Source organism: Nelumbo lutea, chromosome 1 (genome assembly GCF_056320005.1).
Source record: "Nelumbo lutea isolate HS-2025 chromosome 1, American lotus-T2T, whole genome shotgun sequence".
NCBI classification, from domain to species: Eukaryota; Viridiplantae; Streptophyta; class Magnoliopsida; order Proteales; family Nelumbonaceae; genus Nelumbo; species Nelumbo lutea.
This window is the reverse complement of record NC_142684.1, coordinates 196,579,566-196,597,200: the sequence shown is the minus strand read 5'-3', so window position 1 is coordinate 196,597,200 and position 17,635 is coordinate 196,579,566. Positions and strand designations below refer to the sequence as shown.

Genomic DNA, 17,635 nt, shown 5'->3' with positions numbered 1-17,635 from the left:
CCGCTTCTGGCCTTCTTGGGATCACGATGCCATGACGTTGGAGCTAACTACCACCTTGCCCGCTCCGGGCGTGATCGAATAAGCACTTTCCATTTACGTGGAGTCTACCTCTGGGCGTGAAACCACCTCCGAACTAGATGGGTCGAAGATCTCCAACTCGCTTCATGAAGCTCAAGGCAACATGCCTATATAAAGGCATCCCCTTCTAGAGAAGAAGTACGCATGATTCAACACTAACAACTCTCTTGCTCTCAATCTTTTCGATTTTCACAACTCATCGCTCACTTAAGCATAGGAGTGCCCACACTGGATAAAGCAACTCAGATACTCTGATCTCTTCTTTTGCAACTTAGCTAAGCGACCTACTCATATTGGCGTCCGAGCTGTTTGCCAGTAGAGAGCACCAGATCGCGCATCACCAATTGGTGCCATCTGTGGGAACTCGCTACACAAAAGCCTAATTCTCACATCTCTAAAATCCTAGACTCAATGACATCTTCAAGCAGTAACCCCATCAACAACGCCAACAACACACATGTTGATGGTGCAGTTACAAGGGGCAAGACCAGCCCACGATGCACAATGAGGTCCCCTCTATTTCTATCGAACAAGGTTTTGAAAAACAAATCGGACAATCAACCATTCAGGGGTCAGGTTCCCGGTCAAACAGTTCAACTGTTCAAACCGAACAAAGAGCCCGTTCTGACAAAAAATAAAAACGACAAAATCCTTGAATTGAGAAATTGCATATTTCTGCTAGACTATGAGTCCTACACCTCTCTAACAATCTAATTTGTGTATCCATATTTCTTTGAATTGAGACATTGAGATTACGAGTTCTTAATTGCAGGGGCGTTTGGGGTAATGGCCTACAGGGAGGAATTCCTGTGACCCTCTACAACTTGACATACCTGAAAATCCTTGACCTACATCGGAACCAGCTGAACGGAAGCATTCCGGTCAGCTTGGGAGAGCTATCTCGGATCCAATTGCTTGATCTACCGAAGAATTTGCTCTCTGGATCAATCCCATACTCACTTGGAAACTTAACATTGTTAACTCATTTCAATCTCCTTCAACAACCTCACTGGCACCATTCCTTCAACTTCAATTAGCCATATCCAATTGTTTGGCGCCTCACTTTCTTCCACAACCCAGGGCTCTATGGCTCTCCTATGGACGTACCCTGCTCTGCGAGTACCAATGCCACTGCATCAACATCATAAAAAAGCTGGGTGTTGAATGTTTCATCCATAGTGGCCATTGTTGCTGCTGCAATGATCATCACAGGTGTCTGTGTGATCACCTTCATGAACACCAGGGTTCGTAGGAGGAGAGGGGAAGAAAAAGCTTGCCATCAAGGATTGGGAAGCTGGTTCTGTTCAGCAAAAGCTTGTCACCAAGGTACGAGGATTGGGAAGCAGGCACCAAAGCTATACTTGACAAAGATTGTCTGATCGAAGGTGGGTAGATTGGGTCTGTTTACAAAAACCAGCTTTGAATGTGGGATCTCAATTGCGATCAAGAAACTCGAGACGCTGGGAAAAATCAAGAACCAAGATAAAATTTGAGCAGGTTGGACGACTAAGCAACATTCGACACCCCAATCTGGTTATCTTTCATTGCTACTACTGGTTTGAAAGAATGGTAGGATCCATCTAATGGACTTCAAGAAGGGTGCGGAATGGAGGGCGAATTTCAAAAAAAATTTCCTACATTCTTCCAACTGGGAATCATATTCCCTAAATTTAGAATACTTTATTCAAGGATCCTACTTGAACCATAAACAAACCAGATCTGAACCAAAAGGAAAACATGAAGGATTATACCTGATCCGGAGAAATAATATCTCCCAAAGTTGGTGTTCACGCCCAAAGAAGTAACCAACATCCGCTCCTGCTGAAGATGACACAGCTTTGGATGGAACGGAACCAGCAGGGTGCGTCCTACACACTGGATTCTTCACAAGAATCCTCTGGAAACCTTGAACACCGAATTCTTTTGTCTTTCTTGCAAAACTATTGTCAAGAACTGCTTTCTTGACTTCCTGTTGCTGCAAAGATCCAATCTTCCAACAGGGAGTGGCGGGGGCTGGAGGAGGAGAAGTCCAGGGACGAAGAGGGCAAGACTGTCTCTTCTCTCTGGAGTCTGTGAGAGATCAAATCTCAGATTGCAGGATGTGTTTCTTGCTTGCTCAAACCCCCTAGTTCAAAATCTGATATTTCTGCTAGGTTTTTCTCCTCTTTCTTCTTGATTAAAAAACCTCCCAATATTTTGGGAGTTATCCCAATCCAAATCAGTATTTGGATAGAGGTTAATCTTAATCCTATCTGCAGATTAAGTTAGTTAACTCCTGATCTTATCAGGAGGTTACCGGATTCAAATCTAATTTGAATTTGGTCTCTTAGAGTGGATAAGGTCAAAGACCCAATCCTTTTACTAACACTAATCTCAGATTCGCCCCATGAACTGGTGATCATATCAGCCCAGTTCGAAATGGGCTTTTGGCCCATTAAGTGTTCAGTGTTTAACCAGTTTCCAACCTGCTGCCCAGTTGGGTTTCTTTGTATGGCGTGGGACCCAAGCATGATCTACACACAAGCCACATGGGTTCGGCCCAGCTTTTATTACAAGGCTCAGCCGAATTCACTGAAAGACTCAGTGACCCCCTTGAGCCCATCACATGGACCCTATGGGCCCAACACTTACATTAAGTGGTCCCTGGGCCAAACCATCTTATAAAAACCCAAGGACTGTGGGCAGGTGCAAGATTAGCCCATCAGGTATTATCCTAAATAGTCTTACACTTAACCTCTCAGCCCTTAATGATCAAGCACTGCCCGACAAGAGAAGACCTCTCCCTCGGCTGCAAGGAACAGTGCCGCACTCTCTACTCACATGGATCCTGGGAATTAAAACCTTTTGCAAATCTTTTGAAACCATACATATACATATACATATTAATTTTGCAAAACAAAATTCCAACGATTGAAATCAACTGCCGGTAGTTTGGTCCCCATCAGAGAGAGTGCATTCCCGATTATTACCATTGTCCGACAAAGGGGCTGAGGCCCGAGGCTCTTTAGCTTGGGCGATCACTCCATTGTTGTCACACAACAACGGGATGGGTGATGTGCTGGACGGAATCGCTCCCAATTCGTGTATGAATTTCTTCATCCACACGGCTTCCTTGGCAGCTTCACTTGAGGCAATGTACTCGGCCTCGGTTGTGGAATCTACAGTGGACCCCTGTTTGCTGCTTTTCCAGCAAACAGCACACGATCCTATCGTGAAAACATACCCAGATGTAGACCTTCTATCATCTGGATCCGACTAGAAATCGACATCGGTATACCCCAGAACTTGTAGTGAACTACCATCGAATACCAGACAAAACTCTTTTGTCCTTCGAAGGTATTTAAGTATATTCTTCACAGCAGTCCAATGCTCCTGCCTTGGGTTAGCTTGGAATCTGCTTACCACACTCACCATCTGAGCTATGTCCGGGCGAGTGCACAGCATGGCATACATGATGCTCCCTACGACTGAGGCATGGGGAACGTCTCTCATGCCCTCAATCTCCAATTATCCGCTTCGATCTATCTCTATAGAGTCGAATACCTAGTATGTATGAAGCTTCTCCAAGATCTTTCATGGAGAATTGCTGTGACAGCCATACCTTGACCGAAGTCAACATTCCTACATCATTCCCAATGAGTAAGATATCGTCCACGTACAATACCAAAAAGGTAATCTTATCCCCACTAGATTTCTTGTAAACACAGGGCTCATCTGGATTCTGCTCATAGTCAAACGTTTTGACGGCAGAATCAAAACGGATGTTCCAACTCCTAGAAGCCTGCTTAAGTCCATATATGGATCTATTGAGTTTACATACCATGTGTTCCTGACCAGCAGCAATGAAGCCTTGAGGTTGCTGCATGTAGATATCTTCATTAAGATCTCCATTCAGGAACGCAGTTTTGACATCCATTTGCCAAATCTCATAGTTATGGTATGCTGCTATAGCTAGCAGGATCCTAATGGATTTAAGCATGGCCACAAGAGAAAAGGTTTCCTCATAATCGATGCCTTCTTTCTGAGTATACCCTTTCGCCACCAAGCAAGCTTTGTAGGTCTCAATCCTGCCATCGGGGCCCTTCTTCCTCTTGTAGATCCATTTGCAACCAATTTCTTTTACCCCGGAGGGCGGATCTACTAGAGTTCAGACTCCATTGGTCTCCATCGAGTCCATCTCAGCTCTCATGGCCTCCACCCACTTCTGGAAATCTATGTCTAACATAGCTTCCGCGTAAGTCACGGGATCCTCCTCACTAGTCAAGGCTTCCACCAGGTAGGTATCCTGGTCATAACCATATCAGACTGGTGGTCTGGATACCCGGGTGGACCTTCTAGGTTGGTCACTACCTGGAACTTGTGGGACATCTCCCACTGTTCCTGAGCTCTCCTCATCACGAACTATTTCCTGACGGTGAGTGTCCATGATATATTCGAATTATAAGAATTGGGCATTTCGACTGCAGAACACTTTCTGCTCACTTGGGTCATAGAATAGATAACCCACTGAATCCTTTGGGTAGCCTATAAATAGGCAACGACTGGTTTTGGATTGCAACTTGTCCGCACTTGTTCTTTTAACGTGTGCAGGACAACGCCAAATCTTCAAATGTCTTACACTTAGCTTCCTTCCAGTCCATAGTTCATATGGAGTTTTCGGAACTGATTTGGTAGGAACTCGATTCAACACGTAGATATCAGTCTCTAATGCATATCCCCAAAATGATGTGGGTAATTCTGAGCATACGAGAAGTGACCAGACAATGTCCAACAATGTCATATTCCTCCTCTCTGAAACACCGTTGAGTTGTGGTGTAGCAGGAGGAGCTAGTTGTGACACTATCCCATTGTCTTTTAAGTAGTCCATGAATTCATCAGAGAGATACTCGCCACCTAGATCCGATTGAAAGGCCTTAACTTCTCTCCCTAACTGTTTCTCGACTTCCTGTCTGAACTCTCTGAACTTTTCAAAGGATTCAGACTTGTGTCTCATTAGATACACGTAACCATATCGTGAAAAATCATCCATAAAGGTGATGAAGTACACGTATCAGTATGTATTACGTCAAGTGTGTCTCTAGATCTTTCAGGCTTACCGTAAAATGGCCGCTTAGTCATCTTACCTTGAAGGCAAGGCTCACAAGTGGGAAGATTTTCTACGGTTAGAAAATCCAAATGACCATCCTTTACCAGTCTTGTGATTCGGTCAATACCGATATGGCCAAGTCGGTAATGCCAGAGGCACATGGGATTAATTGTATCACGATTCCTTTTCTTGGGATTTTCGACTGACGTAGTTTCAGTTAGGTTAGTTTCTACAATGACTCATTCTCTAAAAACTAATTCTACGGTTCCTATCGCCACAGCTGCAACACTTGCAGTCGTTTCCAAGAAAAGTGTCACTTCGCCATCACTCAATCTTCTGCTAACTTTGAACCCCTGCAGTGAGTTACACGCATGAGTTGAAGCCCCAGAGTCAACACACCAAGACACAGAAGTAACTAACATATTAGTTTCTATGACACAAGTTTCAATGTTACCTTTCTTAGATTCCAGGTAGGCAGGACAGTTCCTCTTCCAGTGGCCGATCTGTTTGCAGAAGTGACAGACATCAGATGCCTTGTTCTTCTTCTGCTTCTTGGGTTTGGTAGCTTTCTTCTTAGGCTTCTTTGCCTTTCTCTTTTTCTTGCCCGATTTGTTAGGTTCAGCAAGCATAACCACAGGCTCATCCTTTTTAAAAAATCCTCAGCCCTCTGCAACATATTGCTGAGTTCCTGGACGCTGACATTCAGCTTATTCATATTGTAGTTCATAGTGAGCGCATTGAAGGAAGAGGGCAAAGAATTCAAGATGGCATCCACTTGCGTGCCAAGATCTAGCCCGGATCCAAGGGCTTCGAGTTCGTTAATGTATCCCATCATCCGAAGACAATGGTCATGAACTTTCTGCCCCTTGTACATCTGCGCGGTCATGAACAATTTCAGGACCTTCTGTCGAGTAGAACGGTTCTGCTCTTCATACATTGTTCTTAGACTGTCCAATATGTCATTGGCTGGTTCGATTTGATCGAACTGCCTCTGTATTGAGTTGTCTAATGAGGCAATGACAAAGCAGCGAGCTAGGGAGTTCTTATCCTCCCAATCTTGGTAGTCCCTCCTACGGGCCTCAGAAGCCCTATCACCCAGACGTTCCGGGGCAGGATTTTTCATCACCTTATCTAACTTTTCAGAAGTTAGGACCAACATAAGATTTCTGTACCAATCGGCATAGTTTGGGCCCTTAAGCTTGTTATCATCTAGAATCTCTGCAAATTGACCGTTTGCCATTTTCTGATAAAACAACAAAAACGTTAGTCCACAACCTTAATTTGATTCATGTTACCTACATAGATATGGCTTTTAATCTATGTTCCATTCCCATTTATTCATCTCTGAGATTTTCCCTCCTTCTCAGTGACGGAGACAATGGAATGTCTCTGGAAATTTGGGAAATCACATAGGTGCGTGAAGCCAATTGTTTCAGTTGCATAACCCCACCACCTTTCTGTGATGGATCATATCCACTCATCAGATGAGTTTCCCTTTGGCTTCTGTCAGACAAGGTTCAGAGCCGCTTTCAAGTAAACATTTCTGTCTAGTGAGTGAACACCCATCATATTCAGGTTACGCCAAGGTACCGTGAGAGAGTTCCCATTTTCTGGTGAAGCCCCTCCCACATTGGTCTATGACGCCCCTATCATCTAATGAAACACTCTAACAGATCCAACAGCAAATGGATAGCCCAATTTTATGGTGCGTTTCCTCATTACTGATGGACCCATCATTGTGCTAATGACAGAAGGCCTTTAGAAAGTCCATCAAATGGATCTCCCTATCACACGCACTCATATTTGCTTGGAGGGAACAAAATTACGCCCTAGTTCTAATTTAGGTCAAACCAAAATGGCTCCCACTGACTTTCATAAAGCCAGATTTCTGGTGGGCCTCAATCGGCTAGGGGTTCCGTACGCATCCTTTTTCAGGGTTGTGGGGTCCACCAAGTAGAGAGGGATCATCCAATGACCTTAAGGGACGCCATGGCAATGATGTGCATTCAGCCATGGTGTGCGCAAGAGCCACTAACGAGTTAACATGGGCCAAGTGCTTATGGCCCATGGTCGCAGTACATCATACATCCAAACATCATATGCAAAGGAAGAATTGATCCAATTAATTAACTACTGTAAAGCCCATCAAATAGCCCATTTAAAAACCTAAAGCATTAACAATTAATGTCTACTAGGTGTATGGGATGAATAGTAGTTAGCAGTTCGACCCATACAGCTTTTCTCACAATAATGGGCTTTTGCAGTTTTAACCCTTTAAAACTGTGCTTTACAGGTGGGCTGAATTAATCCCTGTAATTGAACGTCAGATTTGGAATAACCAATGTGAGAAATATGGACTGAAAAACAGCCCCTTTCGAATCTCAGATTCGGTCCAAACAGTTTTGGTCCAATCTAGTCCGAAATTGTCCAAAACTGATTTTCAATTCAAGAATTAATTCATGAGAGATCTGAAATTAATAATTTTTTATTTTAGACATTCACAAATCAAAAATATGGATTGTTCGTACCACCTGCAAAACAGAGGTTAATCACAAAAGTTACAGTTTCATAAACTGTAAGTCGTAGTATGCGATTTCTCCATCTGCAAATCTCCAGCGCCGCCATCTTCTTCCTTCTTCTTTAATCAAGAAATAAAATAAAAAATAGAAATCCTATTTCTATTAATTAATTACATTCTTGATCAAATCCTATACATTCAGTCTAGAAAAAAAAAATATTTACAGACCGAATAATAATAAAAGGAAGAAAAAAATGGTGCGCAGACTATCTGCGCCAAAACTGCACTGCGATCTCCAGGTTCGAACAATCAATTAAATCAAAAATAAATAAAGAATAATTCTAAATAAATTTTTGGATTTAACAGAATTAATTTCAGATCAAATGCCCTTAACAAGAAACCATTTCTTGAAAAAAAGAAGCAATCTGCGCAGATCTTAGCAGAACATTTTCTGTTCATCTGCGCAAGTCAGATCTGATTTTCTTTTGGTTTCAAATTCGAACCTGTGGCTCTGATACCACTGAAAGAATGGTAGGATCCATCTAATGGACGCCAAGAAGGGTGTGGAATGGAGGGCGGATTTCAAAAAAAAATTCCTACCTTCTTCCAACTGGGAATCATATTCCCTAAATTTAGAATACTTTATTCAAGGATCCTACTTGAACCATAAACAAACCAGATCTGAACCAAAAGGAAAACATGAAGGATTATACCTGATCCGGAGAAATAATATCTCCCAAAGTTGGTGTTCACGCCCAAAGAATTAACCAAGATCCGCTCCTACTGAAAATGACACAGCTGTGGATGGAACGGAACCAGCAGGGTGCGCCCTACACACTGGATTCTTCACAAGAACCCTCTGGAAACCTTGAACACCGAATCCATTTGTCTTTCTTGCAAGACTATTGTCAAGAACTGCTTTTTGACTTCCTGTTGCTGCAAATATCCAATCTTCCAACAGGGAGTGGCGACGGCTAGAAGAGGAGAAGTCTAGGGATGTGTTTCTTGCTCTCTTCTCTCTGGAGTCTGTGAGAAGTCCAGGGATGTGTTTCCAACAGGGAGTGTCAAGAACTGCTCTCTTCTCTCTGGAGTCTGTGAGAGATCAAATCTCAGATTGCAGGATGTGTTTCTTGCTTGCTCAAACCCCTTAGTTCGAAACCTGATATTTCTGCTAGGTTTTTCTCCTCTTTCTTCTTGATTAAGAAACCTCCCAATATTTTGGGAGTTATCCCAATCCAAATCAGTATTTGGATAGAGGTTAATCTTAATCCTATCTGCAGATTACCAGATTCAAATCTAATTTGAATTTGGTCTCTTAGAGTGGATAAGGTCAAAGACCCAATCCTTTTACTAACACTAATCTTAGATTCGCCCCATGAACTGGTGATCATATCAGCCCAGTTCGAAATGGGCTTTTGGCCCATTAAGTGTTCAGTGTTTAACCAGTTTCCAACCTGCTGCCCAGTTAGTCTTCTTTGTATGGCGTGGGACTCAAGCATTGATCTACACACCAGCCACATGGGTTCGGCCCAGCTTTTATTACAAGGCCCAACCGAATTCACTGAAAGACTCAGTGACTCCCTTGAGTTCATCACATGGACCCTATGGGCCCAACACTTACATTAAGTGGTCCCTGGGCCAAGCCATCTTATAAAAATTCAGGGACTATGGGCAGGTGCAAGATTAGCCCATCAGGTATTATCCTAAATGGTTTTACACTTAACCTCTCAGCCCTTAATGATCAAGCACTGCCCGACAAGAGAAGACCTTTCCCTCGGCTGCAAGGAACAGTGCCGCACTCTCTACTCACATGGATCCTGGGAATTAAAACCTTTTGCAAATCTTTTGAAACCGTACATATACATATACATATTAATTTTGCAAAACAAAATTCCGATTGAAATCAACTGCCGGCAGTTTGGTTTCCATCAAAGAGAGTGCATTCCCGATCATTACCATTGTCCGACAAAGGGGCTGATCCTGTCACTATGACCACTCTTTCAGATGAATTCTCATACTGCCCCAACATGTCCAGGTTTTGACCCCCACTAAGGATCTCACTGATTGACACATCAAAGACAGCCCGATTCGACACCTAGTGATGTGTCATAATCGAGTCTAGGGGTCAGGTGTAACTTTCCAGTTTTGTCCATCTGTCTCCAAGGTCTAGGGCAATACTAAAAATCTAGTCCGGTTCAAGGGTTCAAGCAATCACATACTGCATGTGCCTTGGGTCTTACCCAGATGGCCGAAACAAGTCATCCCAAAACTTGGTGGCACATCAGTATCAACCTTGGCAGGATAAATCTCCCCAAACTTATCCAATGGCTGTGAACATTTAAAACTAACACAAGTTTCTATAAATGTTTAGTTTTAGGGTCTTACACAGAATTATAGCAAACATCATGAATCAAACATGCAATTTAATTTATTTTCACTAAATAATAAAAGTACTTCAAATCCGATTGAAGCTAAGGGCATACAAGACCGTCTAACGTGGTCATCTACCATGCAACTTATCTTATCTGAGTTCGTTTCCAATAGTAATCTGTATCAGCATCAACATAGCCATCCAGGCACCAACAGTAGTGGAAGCAATGACCTATACTACTGGCCTAGGAGATTCCAGATTGCTCTTGGGGTTGCAAGAGCCCTTTCTTACCTTCACCATGATTGTAAACCCCAAGTTCTACATCTCAGTATCAAGTCCACCAACATACTTTTAGATGAAAGATTTGAAGCAAAGTTATCTGATTATGGACTGGGCAAACTTCTGCCCATGTGGGTAACTCTGGCTTGACCAAGTTCCACACCATGACTGTAAACCAGAGCTAGCTTGCCAAAGCCCAAGATTCATTGACAAATACGATGTCTATAGATTTGGAGTGATCTTATTGTAGCTGGTCACAGGGTGAAAACTAGTAGAAAGTCCAGTAGCAACTGAGGTGGTGGGTTTGTGTGAATATGTCCAGAGACTATTAAAGAACGACACAACTTCGGATTTGTTTTGATCGAAGCTTGAAGGGTTTAGCAGAAAACGAGTTGATACAGGTCAAGGTTTTTAAAATCGAACGAACTAGTCAGAGGTCCGATTCCTGGGTCGAACGTTCGGCCCATTCTGACAAAAAAATAAAAAAATAAAAAACGGTCAAAACCGTTCAAACGGTTCAAATGATTAATTTCCCAGGTCAGCGATTTGCTGACCAAAATCAATTATTTTTGAAGAAAATCTGGTTCTGAGAAAAAACGGAACCAATCACTTGACCGATTTTCGGTTTTTCCGGTCCAACCATCCAGTCCGGTTTTGAAAACCATGACACAGGTCATGAGATTGGGGCCGATATGTACTTCTGAGATTCCGTCAAAGAGACCAAACATGGCAGAGGTGGTTCAGGTTCTGGAGTCCATAAGATCTGGTACAGTATTATAGTTACTACTTACCAAAGGGGCAAAAGGATGGAGAAAAGATAAGGGGTCCCACTAAAGAAGTGGATTAGTAGGAGAATGGAGCAGGGAGGGGAGGTTCTACAGCTACTGATTGTTGGGTTGGTGTAGAAAATATGAGCGACCCCCAAGTCTCAACAAGCTTTATAAAAGGGGGAAATGAAAAGAAATTCTTTGTTTTTAATTCTTTTTATAGTTATAATTATCAAATATCAGTTGTTCATAGGCATTTTCTATTGTGCAATAAAATATTGATTCATGAATTTCGGTGGCCAATTAAAATAAGAACAAGTTCTAACCTAATTCCTGCTACTATGTTTGAGCCTCAAACTTGTTACCAAAAGGGGGAAAATATGAATATCAAAAGGTTCAGGCTCCAGAGGGAGAAATGTTGACATTCCAAACCCACGTATGTCGTCATATGGTGCAGTTCGACGTGGACCAAAACATGTTGAATTAGTTGCAGAATAGCTAACCCACTTCTGAGTTGACTACACTCCTTATAAACATGGTGATGGGGTGATACCCCAGGATGGATACGGGATTGTAGTCTATTGTTCAAGAATGGTAGAGACAGAGACAGAGACAGAGACCGAGCCCGAGCCTTCTCAGGCTCAGGCCTGTTCTCGGCAGCAGGTGAGGCAACAAGTTTCCATTCCTTTTGTTTGGGAAGAAATGCCAGGAACACCAAAAAGAGAGTGGAAGTGGAAGCCTCCTGAGGCTGTTCCAGTAAGTGTTATTCCTGCTCCAGTGAAGCTTATTGCATCAGTTCCCTTCAAATGGGAGGAACAGCCTGGAAAACCACTTGCTTGCTTCACTCAGCCACATCTGCATTCACCATTTCTTCCACTTTCTCCAGCAAAGCTCTTTGATTTTGCTTCCCCTTCACTACACTCTCCTGGCTCATCTCCAAACAGGTTGGGAATCATGTTTCCGAGGAGAAATGGTGATTACGAGTTGGAGGGAGGGTATGTAGGTCAAGGGATATTTGACTCAGATCTTGAGAGTTTTGGCCTTGAGACAGAATACTCCTTTAGCTCGGCTCCTTCTCTCCTAGCAAATCGTCTTATACCAACGGCAGCAATTTCTACTGCAGTTCCGGTGAATCAGACTCTGGTGAAGGGGAGCGCCGGACACGAAACACCCACATCAACCACTTCTGAACCAGATGATGATTCGAGTAGCTATGCAACTGGAAGCTCCAGCCTTGAGGGCGCTTCTATGCTAGAGTGCCTCTTCCCATCAATTTCACAATGTTCCAGTTTACTTGACAAGGCTGGTTGTCGTGAAAATAACTTCCCTCACACTCAAGAACAACCAACCCAACAGTCCAGGAACGAAAGTAAATGCAACCTTGTAGCCAGAAGGCCACCAACACTTAGGGAACTGATGCTGATGAGCCGCAGAAGAAGTAACAGGAGGAACACCATTCACACGAAGAAGCACGGTCTTGCCATGGTAATTCTCCCGACCACCCAATGCTCACAAATAAGTATTTGCTTTAGAATTTCACTATTGAAGAAACAATTTACTACTGTTAGCTTTACCAAATGAAATCAAATCTGCAATTCAGAACTTAACAAGGTTGCAGGTATCAGACAACTATCATTTCCCGATGGTAAGGCCTGGCCAGGCCTACTACTGCGAGACTCTTTGCTTGGAGCGTAATAATTTTAATACCACTGTCCAAAGGAGGGGATGGAATATTTTGGATGCCCAGCACCTATTATTTTGCCCAAAAAAGTTTAACCAACCTTCCTCAATTACTAATTCTTGACTGATTTGATTTTGATGGTATCAGGAATTCATAAAGAAGAGTGCATTAGGATGCTGCATCTTTGGCACCGGTGACAATACAATAGATGGACTGCATATGAAGCAACAAAGGCACGCACTGCAGCTGGGATAGCTGAGGAACGTGCTACTTCACAACTATTACAATCCACCTGAATATCAGCTCTTCTATCATTTCTCTTTTATAAATCACAAGGACCTTCGTCCTCTCCTTTGGAATTTGGACACTGACCTGGCAATGTAAACAAGTTCTAAAATGCAGTTAAATTTCAAGAAAAATCTATAAGAACTCTAATGCAGCTTAACAACTTGCTTTTGTACACAAGACTGATTCAGAAGCCGTTTCTGCACCTGCAAATGAGAAAATCAATTAAATCAGTTTTGCTCACCAAACATATATTTATAGGTGATATGAGGGCAAAACTTGAATATTAAATAACAAATGCATTCAACTACTAGATTTATAGGTTGCAGAAATTTTCTGAATCCGTTCCATAACTACAGGAATATCATTTTCAGTTAATGTAGTAAAACAAAACCGGAACCATCCAGGTTCAATGCAGTGGCAGGATGATCCAGGAGTTGCATTGATCTTAGCTATATTCAACAACTTCTCCCACAGCTCAAGCTCCCCCTTCTCACTGTAGGAGCGGATTAACCCACTCATATCTGCCCAACAATAGAAACCCCCGCTGCTCTTTGTGCACTTAATACCCAATTGATTCAACCCTTCTGTAAATGCCAAATACATTCTTTGAAGCCTTTCCCTACTGATCACACGAAACTCCTTGATAAATCTATTATCTAAGAGCATAGAGATTAAAAGACGCTGGGTGGGGACTGAAATGGATGAGAATCTTGCCAATCTTTTAGCAGCAGCCAAAACATTCTCATTGTAAGTATAGATGACCCCCACCCTAAACCCGGGAAGACAAAGGTCTTTGGATAACCCATATATGATATGGACCCTGCTCCTGTCAAAATCCTCTGTTTCAAGAACATCGGCCATGCTAATGAACTCTTCAGTTCCATGGGTTGACCCTGCAAATATTTCATCAGAGATAATGTGGATGTTTTTCTCTCTAGCAAAGTCTAGAAGAGCAGACAGCATCTCCCGATTCATCAAATTCCCAACAGGATTTGAGGGGTTCGAAATAAGAACTCCACGGACTTTTATTCCTCGTTTCTTTGCCTGGTTGAATGCACGATCAAGAGCAACGATACTTAAATTGAAGTTGTCAGCACTGCGACAGGGAACAGATATCAGTTCCACCCCAGTTCTTGATTTTATATCTCGGTCAAACCTGTAGTTACGGATTACAGTAAAGTTTCAGGAGCTATGAGAAAACAATGCTGACTTTTATCACAGTATCACAAGGGAGAAAATAAAAATTACCCTGGATAATATGGGGAAGGAACAAGAAATGCATTTCCTCTGTCTGCTAAGCAAAAACCGAGTATCTCAACTGCAGGGGTAGCTCCAGATGTTAATACCATTTGTGAAGGGTTAAATGAAACTGATCCTCCTCCCATGACTTGAGACATAAACCCTGCCACAGCCTGAAGAACCAACAAAATTAGTAAAAGCACTAAGATTCGATAATGGTTCACAGAAAGAAGCCCTCTTCATGCTGTTTATGCTCTCAGCTATTTGTTTATGTACAAGTAAAAAAGATAAACAATCTGAGAAACAACTATGATACAGGAAACATCTCGAAGAAAGCTTATTTCTACTAGTTGAGAATAAAATAAAAAATAAAAACAAAGATAAAAGAAAATAAACCATTGAAGTCACAGTAGTTTTCTGTTAGGTAGACATCACCAAGAGCCACTTGGCAACTGCTATACAGGTGCCACTTGAGACAATAATGATTTGACATGGAAATATTCCTTTAGCATGTATAAGAGAATCTCATAACTAGTCTTACATAGCGTTAGCACACAACTTCAACAAGCCTCTAAATAGAAGATCCTGTCTATTCAAAGATTATGCAATACACTGGTCAGCTACCATTAGATTACTAGTGTTGGTCCTGCTTAGGTGTGTGGTCTTGGGACGTAGGACTGGTTACAAATCTAACCTCCATCTTTTTGTCGTTCACATAGTGTCTGCTGTCAGATTTGAATCCAACTTCTCATTCTTATCAGCCCAATTATATCATCACACCCAGTAACGGCCCTTGCTACCACCTGAATTACTATCATCATCGTCATCTAAGCCTTCTCCCAACTATATGGAATCGGCTATATGAATCCTGTTCCGCCATTCTGTTCTGTTTAGTGTCATATCTGTTGTTAATTTATGAGTTCTACCATTTTGTGCTTTGCGCCAAACAGAGAAATATGACATCATTCATTTGCACTCCAATAATTCAAAGTCAAATATCTACACCTTCAGGAATGCCTTTTTTAGAATTTCCACTCAAGAATGGTATACCTCTCATTAGAATGGCACACTAGCACAAAAAATAGATGATGTCAGACATAGATATAAGGACCTGATAATAAAGGAGATAGCACAAGTGATCACGTTGGAATTTATAGTTTTATAACTGAAGAATCCTTGAAATGGGATTGCATTCTGAAGGAATCCTGCAACTTAACCATAGAAACTATAGAAGAGAAAAATATCCTTCCCATGCTTAAGCCTTCCCCAGTGCCAATAGTTCACCCAATTGGTCCTACTCACAATTTTGAAGGGAAGGTCTAGTTGCATTTTTAATAGGTGCTCTATGCAGAAACAGGACTGGTTAATTCATCCAATAAATTCCTAGGTATAGCTTTGTCAAGACAGCTCAGTTATATTATGATGTTTTTCTATAGGGGACAGAAACCTTCCCAAAAAGGACCTTACATGTGAAATAGAAAGAAGCAAAGTATATGGTTTATATAGGCTCAGTGATGAGGCAAACTTGACAAGATTGGAGCAAGTGTCCCTTTAGTTTGTGGAGTTCATTTCAGATCATTGTCTCGTTGTTAATCACCAGCAAATGGTATGAACACCCCCACAAAAAAAAAGAAAATTACCACCCCTCTTTGATAAAGAAGATTTTACCAAACCTATCACCATCTCTGAACCAGAATTTTTATTGAAGAAAGGTTGCTAGTATGATGCTCTTTCCTTTTCTTCCCTATTTTGTCTAAACCAGTAAATATGTAAGTGAACTCGAACAAATATATGCTCAGCCCATCAATTCCCGTTTACAACGAAGACATGTCCACGAGATTGAACTTATCAGTTGCAAATTAATCATAATTTCTAAAAAAGAAATTAGAGATAATTCCAAAAGCACGGAAAAAAAAGACATATAATAACCAGTTGACATAAGTAGAAATTCTGACTACAAGCAATCAGACAAATATAAACTCTATTAAAAATTAAAAAGACTGAAAAATCCAGAGGAGAAGTCCATCGATCTACTGAAACACAAATACAACCAACGCATTTTAATCAATAAACATGAGAACATTTCTTCCTTACCACTTTCAACTCCACTAATCCATCAAATGGCTGATAAGTTGCAATTCCACATATATTCAAATCTCCATTTCCCTCTCCACCTGTTATCGAATCCTTGGCATTTTTAGAAAGCCAATCTTGCACTAAATCCAACGACAGCTGCCACCACCAGAAACTCACGTATACATTTATTAACATACATGTATAGAAAAAGGGGGGAAATGGATGCAGAAACAAGACGAACAGAACAGAAAGAATAGACCAACCTTATTTTCCGCCAATCCAAGCTGAATGACACCTTCTGGATTACTCATGGCATCGTAAGGATCCTCCGAAACCTTCTTGAGTCCAACATAGTAAGGCGAATCGCCAGACCTGGCTAGTGAATTAGCTCTAGAGGAAATATAAGCCGGTCCACTCGATCCCCTTGGCGAGAGATGTGAGCGTGATGAAGACCTATATAACCCAGAAGTCTCCGTAAGCTGATCCGAAGACGTCGAAGGCGAAAGAGGTGTCGACGACGGATTCTGAGGAGGGGATGAACGGTTCCTTTTGAGGTACAGCTGTAAGAAGTAAAACAAAGCGCAAGGGATGACTGAGCCCAAAACAAGGCCACCTCTGCCTTGAACCACCCCCTGTAAGGGCACTATTATTCTCATGGCCGTTCCTCCGCCACCACCACCAGCAGCGACGCTTTTCTTGGAATCTTCTTCGTTTTCGGAATATGGGTACCGCCGGTAACGGCCTTGGGTCATTATTGCGGGTGGAAGAGGGTCATGGAGACATAGTCCCGCTCGCCGGAATCCGACGCCTTGGGTTGTCCGTCAGACGCGCGAGGCGAGGCCGGGTGGAAGTGTCGAGGTGGAAGTGAACAGAAGTTTTGTTTGTTGATGGAAACGCTGTGTGTGAAAAGGAGGAAGGTGTGAGGGAGAAAGCTCGAAAATTTTGCGCCGTTCACAGAGAAGATGGATCTTGTCATTTGGGTTGGGATTTTTTTTGGTTTGGAACATTATCCATTTACTAAAATACCCATAAGTGATATCGAATTTACGAAAATGTCTATTATTTTTTTTTCTAAAAATTAATTTATGAGACATGTCTGTCTGAGAGAGGAGGGTACAAGGAAATGGAGCAAGTGAGGTTTATTAGAAAAAGAATTGATAGAGTAATCTTGATTTGTGCTGTTGTTGGATAGCAAAGAATCTGAGCAGTGCAATCAATGAGGTTTATTAGAGTGTTATGATATCTTGGACCA

At 42.1% G+C, this 17,635-nt stretch overlaps 2 protein-coding genes and 1 pseudogene across 2 annotated transcripts; 2 read left to right on the top strand and 1 right to left on the bottom strand.

Annotated features, from left to right (window-relative positions):
* Positions 1 to 489: 489 nt before the first annotated feature.
* On the top strand, positions 490 to 11,112 carry LOC148880194 (putative LRR receptor-like serine/threonine-protein kinase At1g12460; annotated as a pseudogene).
* Positions 11,113 to 11,662: 550 nt separating this feature from the next.
* On the top strand, positions 11,663 to 13,245 carry LOC148880193 (uncharacterized). The gene is made up of 2 exons (XM_088962026.1): positions 11,663 to 12,584; positions 12,928 to 13,245. Exons 1-2 carry the CDS (start codon positions 11,691 to 11,693, stop codon positions 13,033 to 13,035), a joined length of 1,002 nt encoding a protein of 333 aa, XP_088818152.1. The 5' UTR covers positions 11,663 to 11,690; the 3' UTR covers positions 13,036 to 13,245.
* Positions 13,246 to 13,344: 99 nt separating this feature from the next.
* LOC148880192 (putative aminotransferase ACS12) lies at positions 13,345 to 17,384 on the bottom strand. The gene is made up of 4 exons (XM_088962025.1): positions 16,647 to 17,384; positions 16,402 to 16,539; positions 14,317 to 14,480; positions 13,345 to 14,224 (listed from the first exon to the last, which is right to left on the bottom strand). Exons 1-4 carry the CDS (start codon positions 17,133 to 17,135, stop codon positions 13,369 to 13,371), a joined length of 1,647 nt encoding a protein of 548 aa, XP_088818151.1. The 5' UTR covers positions 17,136 to 17,384; the 3' UTR covers positions 13,345 to 13,368.
* Positions 17,385 to 17,635: the final 251 nt, after the last annotated feature.

Coding starts and splice junctions, on each gene's coding strand:
- LOC148880192 (XM_088962025.1), bottom strand. CDS start 17,135: ATGACCCAAGGCCGTTACCGGCGGTACCCATATTCCGAAAACGAAGAA. Junction 16,540..16,646: donor TTGGATTGGCGGAAAATAAG/GTTGGTCTATTC, acceptor TGGTGGTGGCAG/CTGTCGTTGGATTTAGTGCA. Junction 14,225..14,316: donor CCTTCCCCATATTATCCAGG/GTAATTTTTATT, acceptor CCGTAACTACAG/GTTTGACCGAGATATAAAAT.
- LOC148880193 (XM_088962026.1), top strand. CDS start 11,691: ATGGTAGAGACAGAGACAGAGACAGAGACCGAGCCCGAGCCTTCTCAG. Junction 12,585..12,927: donor AGAAGCACGGTCTTGCCATG/GTAATTCTCCCG, acceptor TGATGGTATCAG/GAATTCATAAAGAAGAGTGC.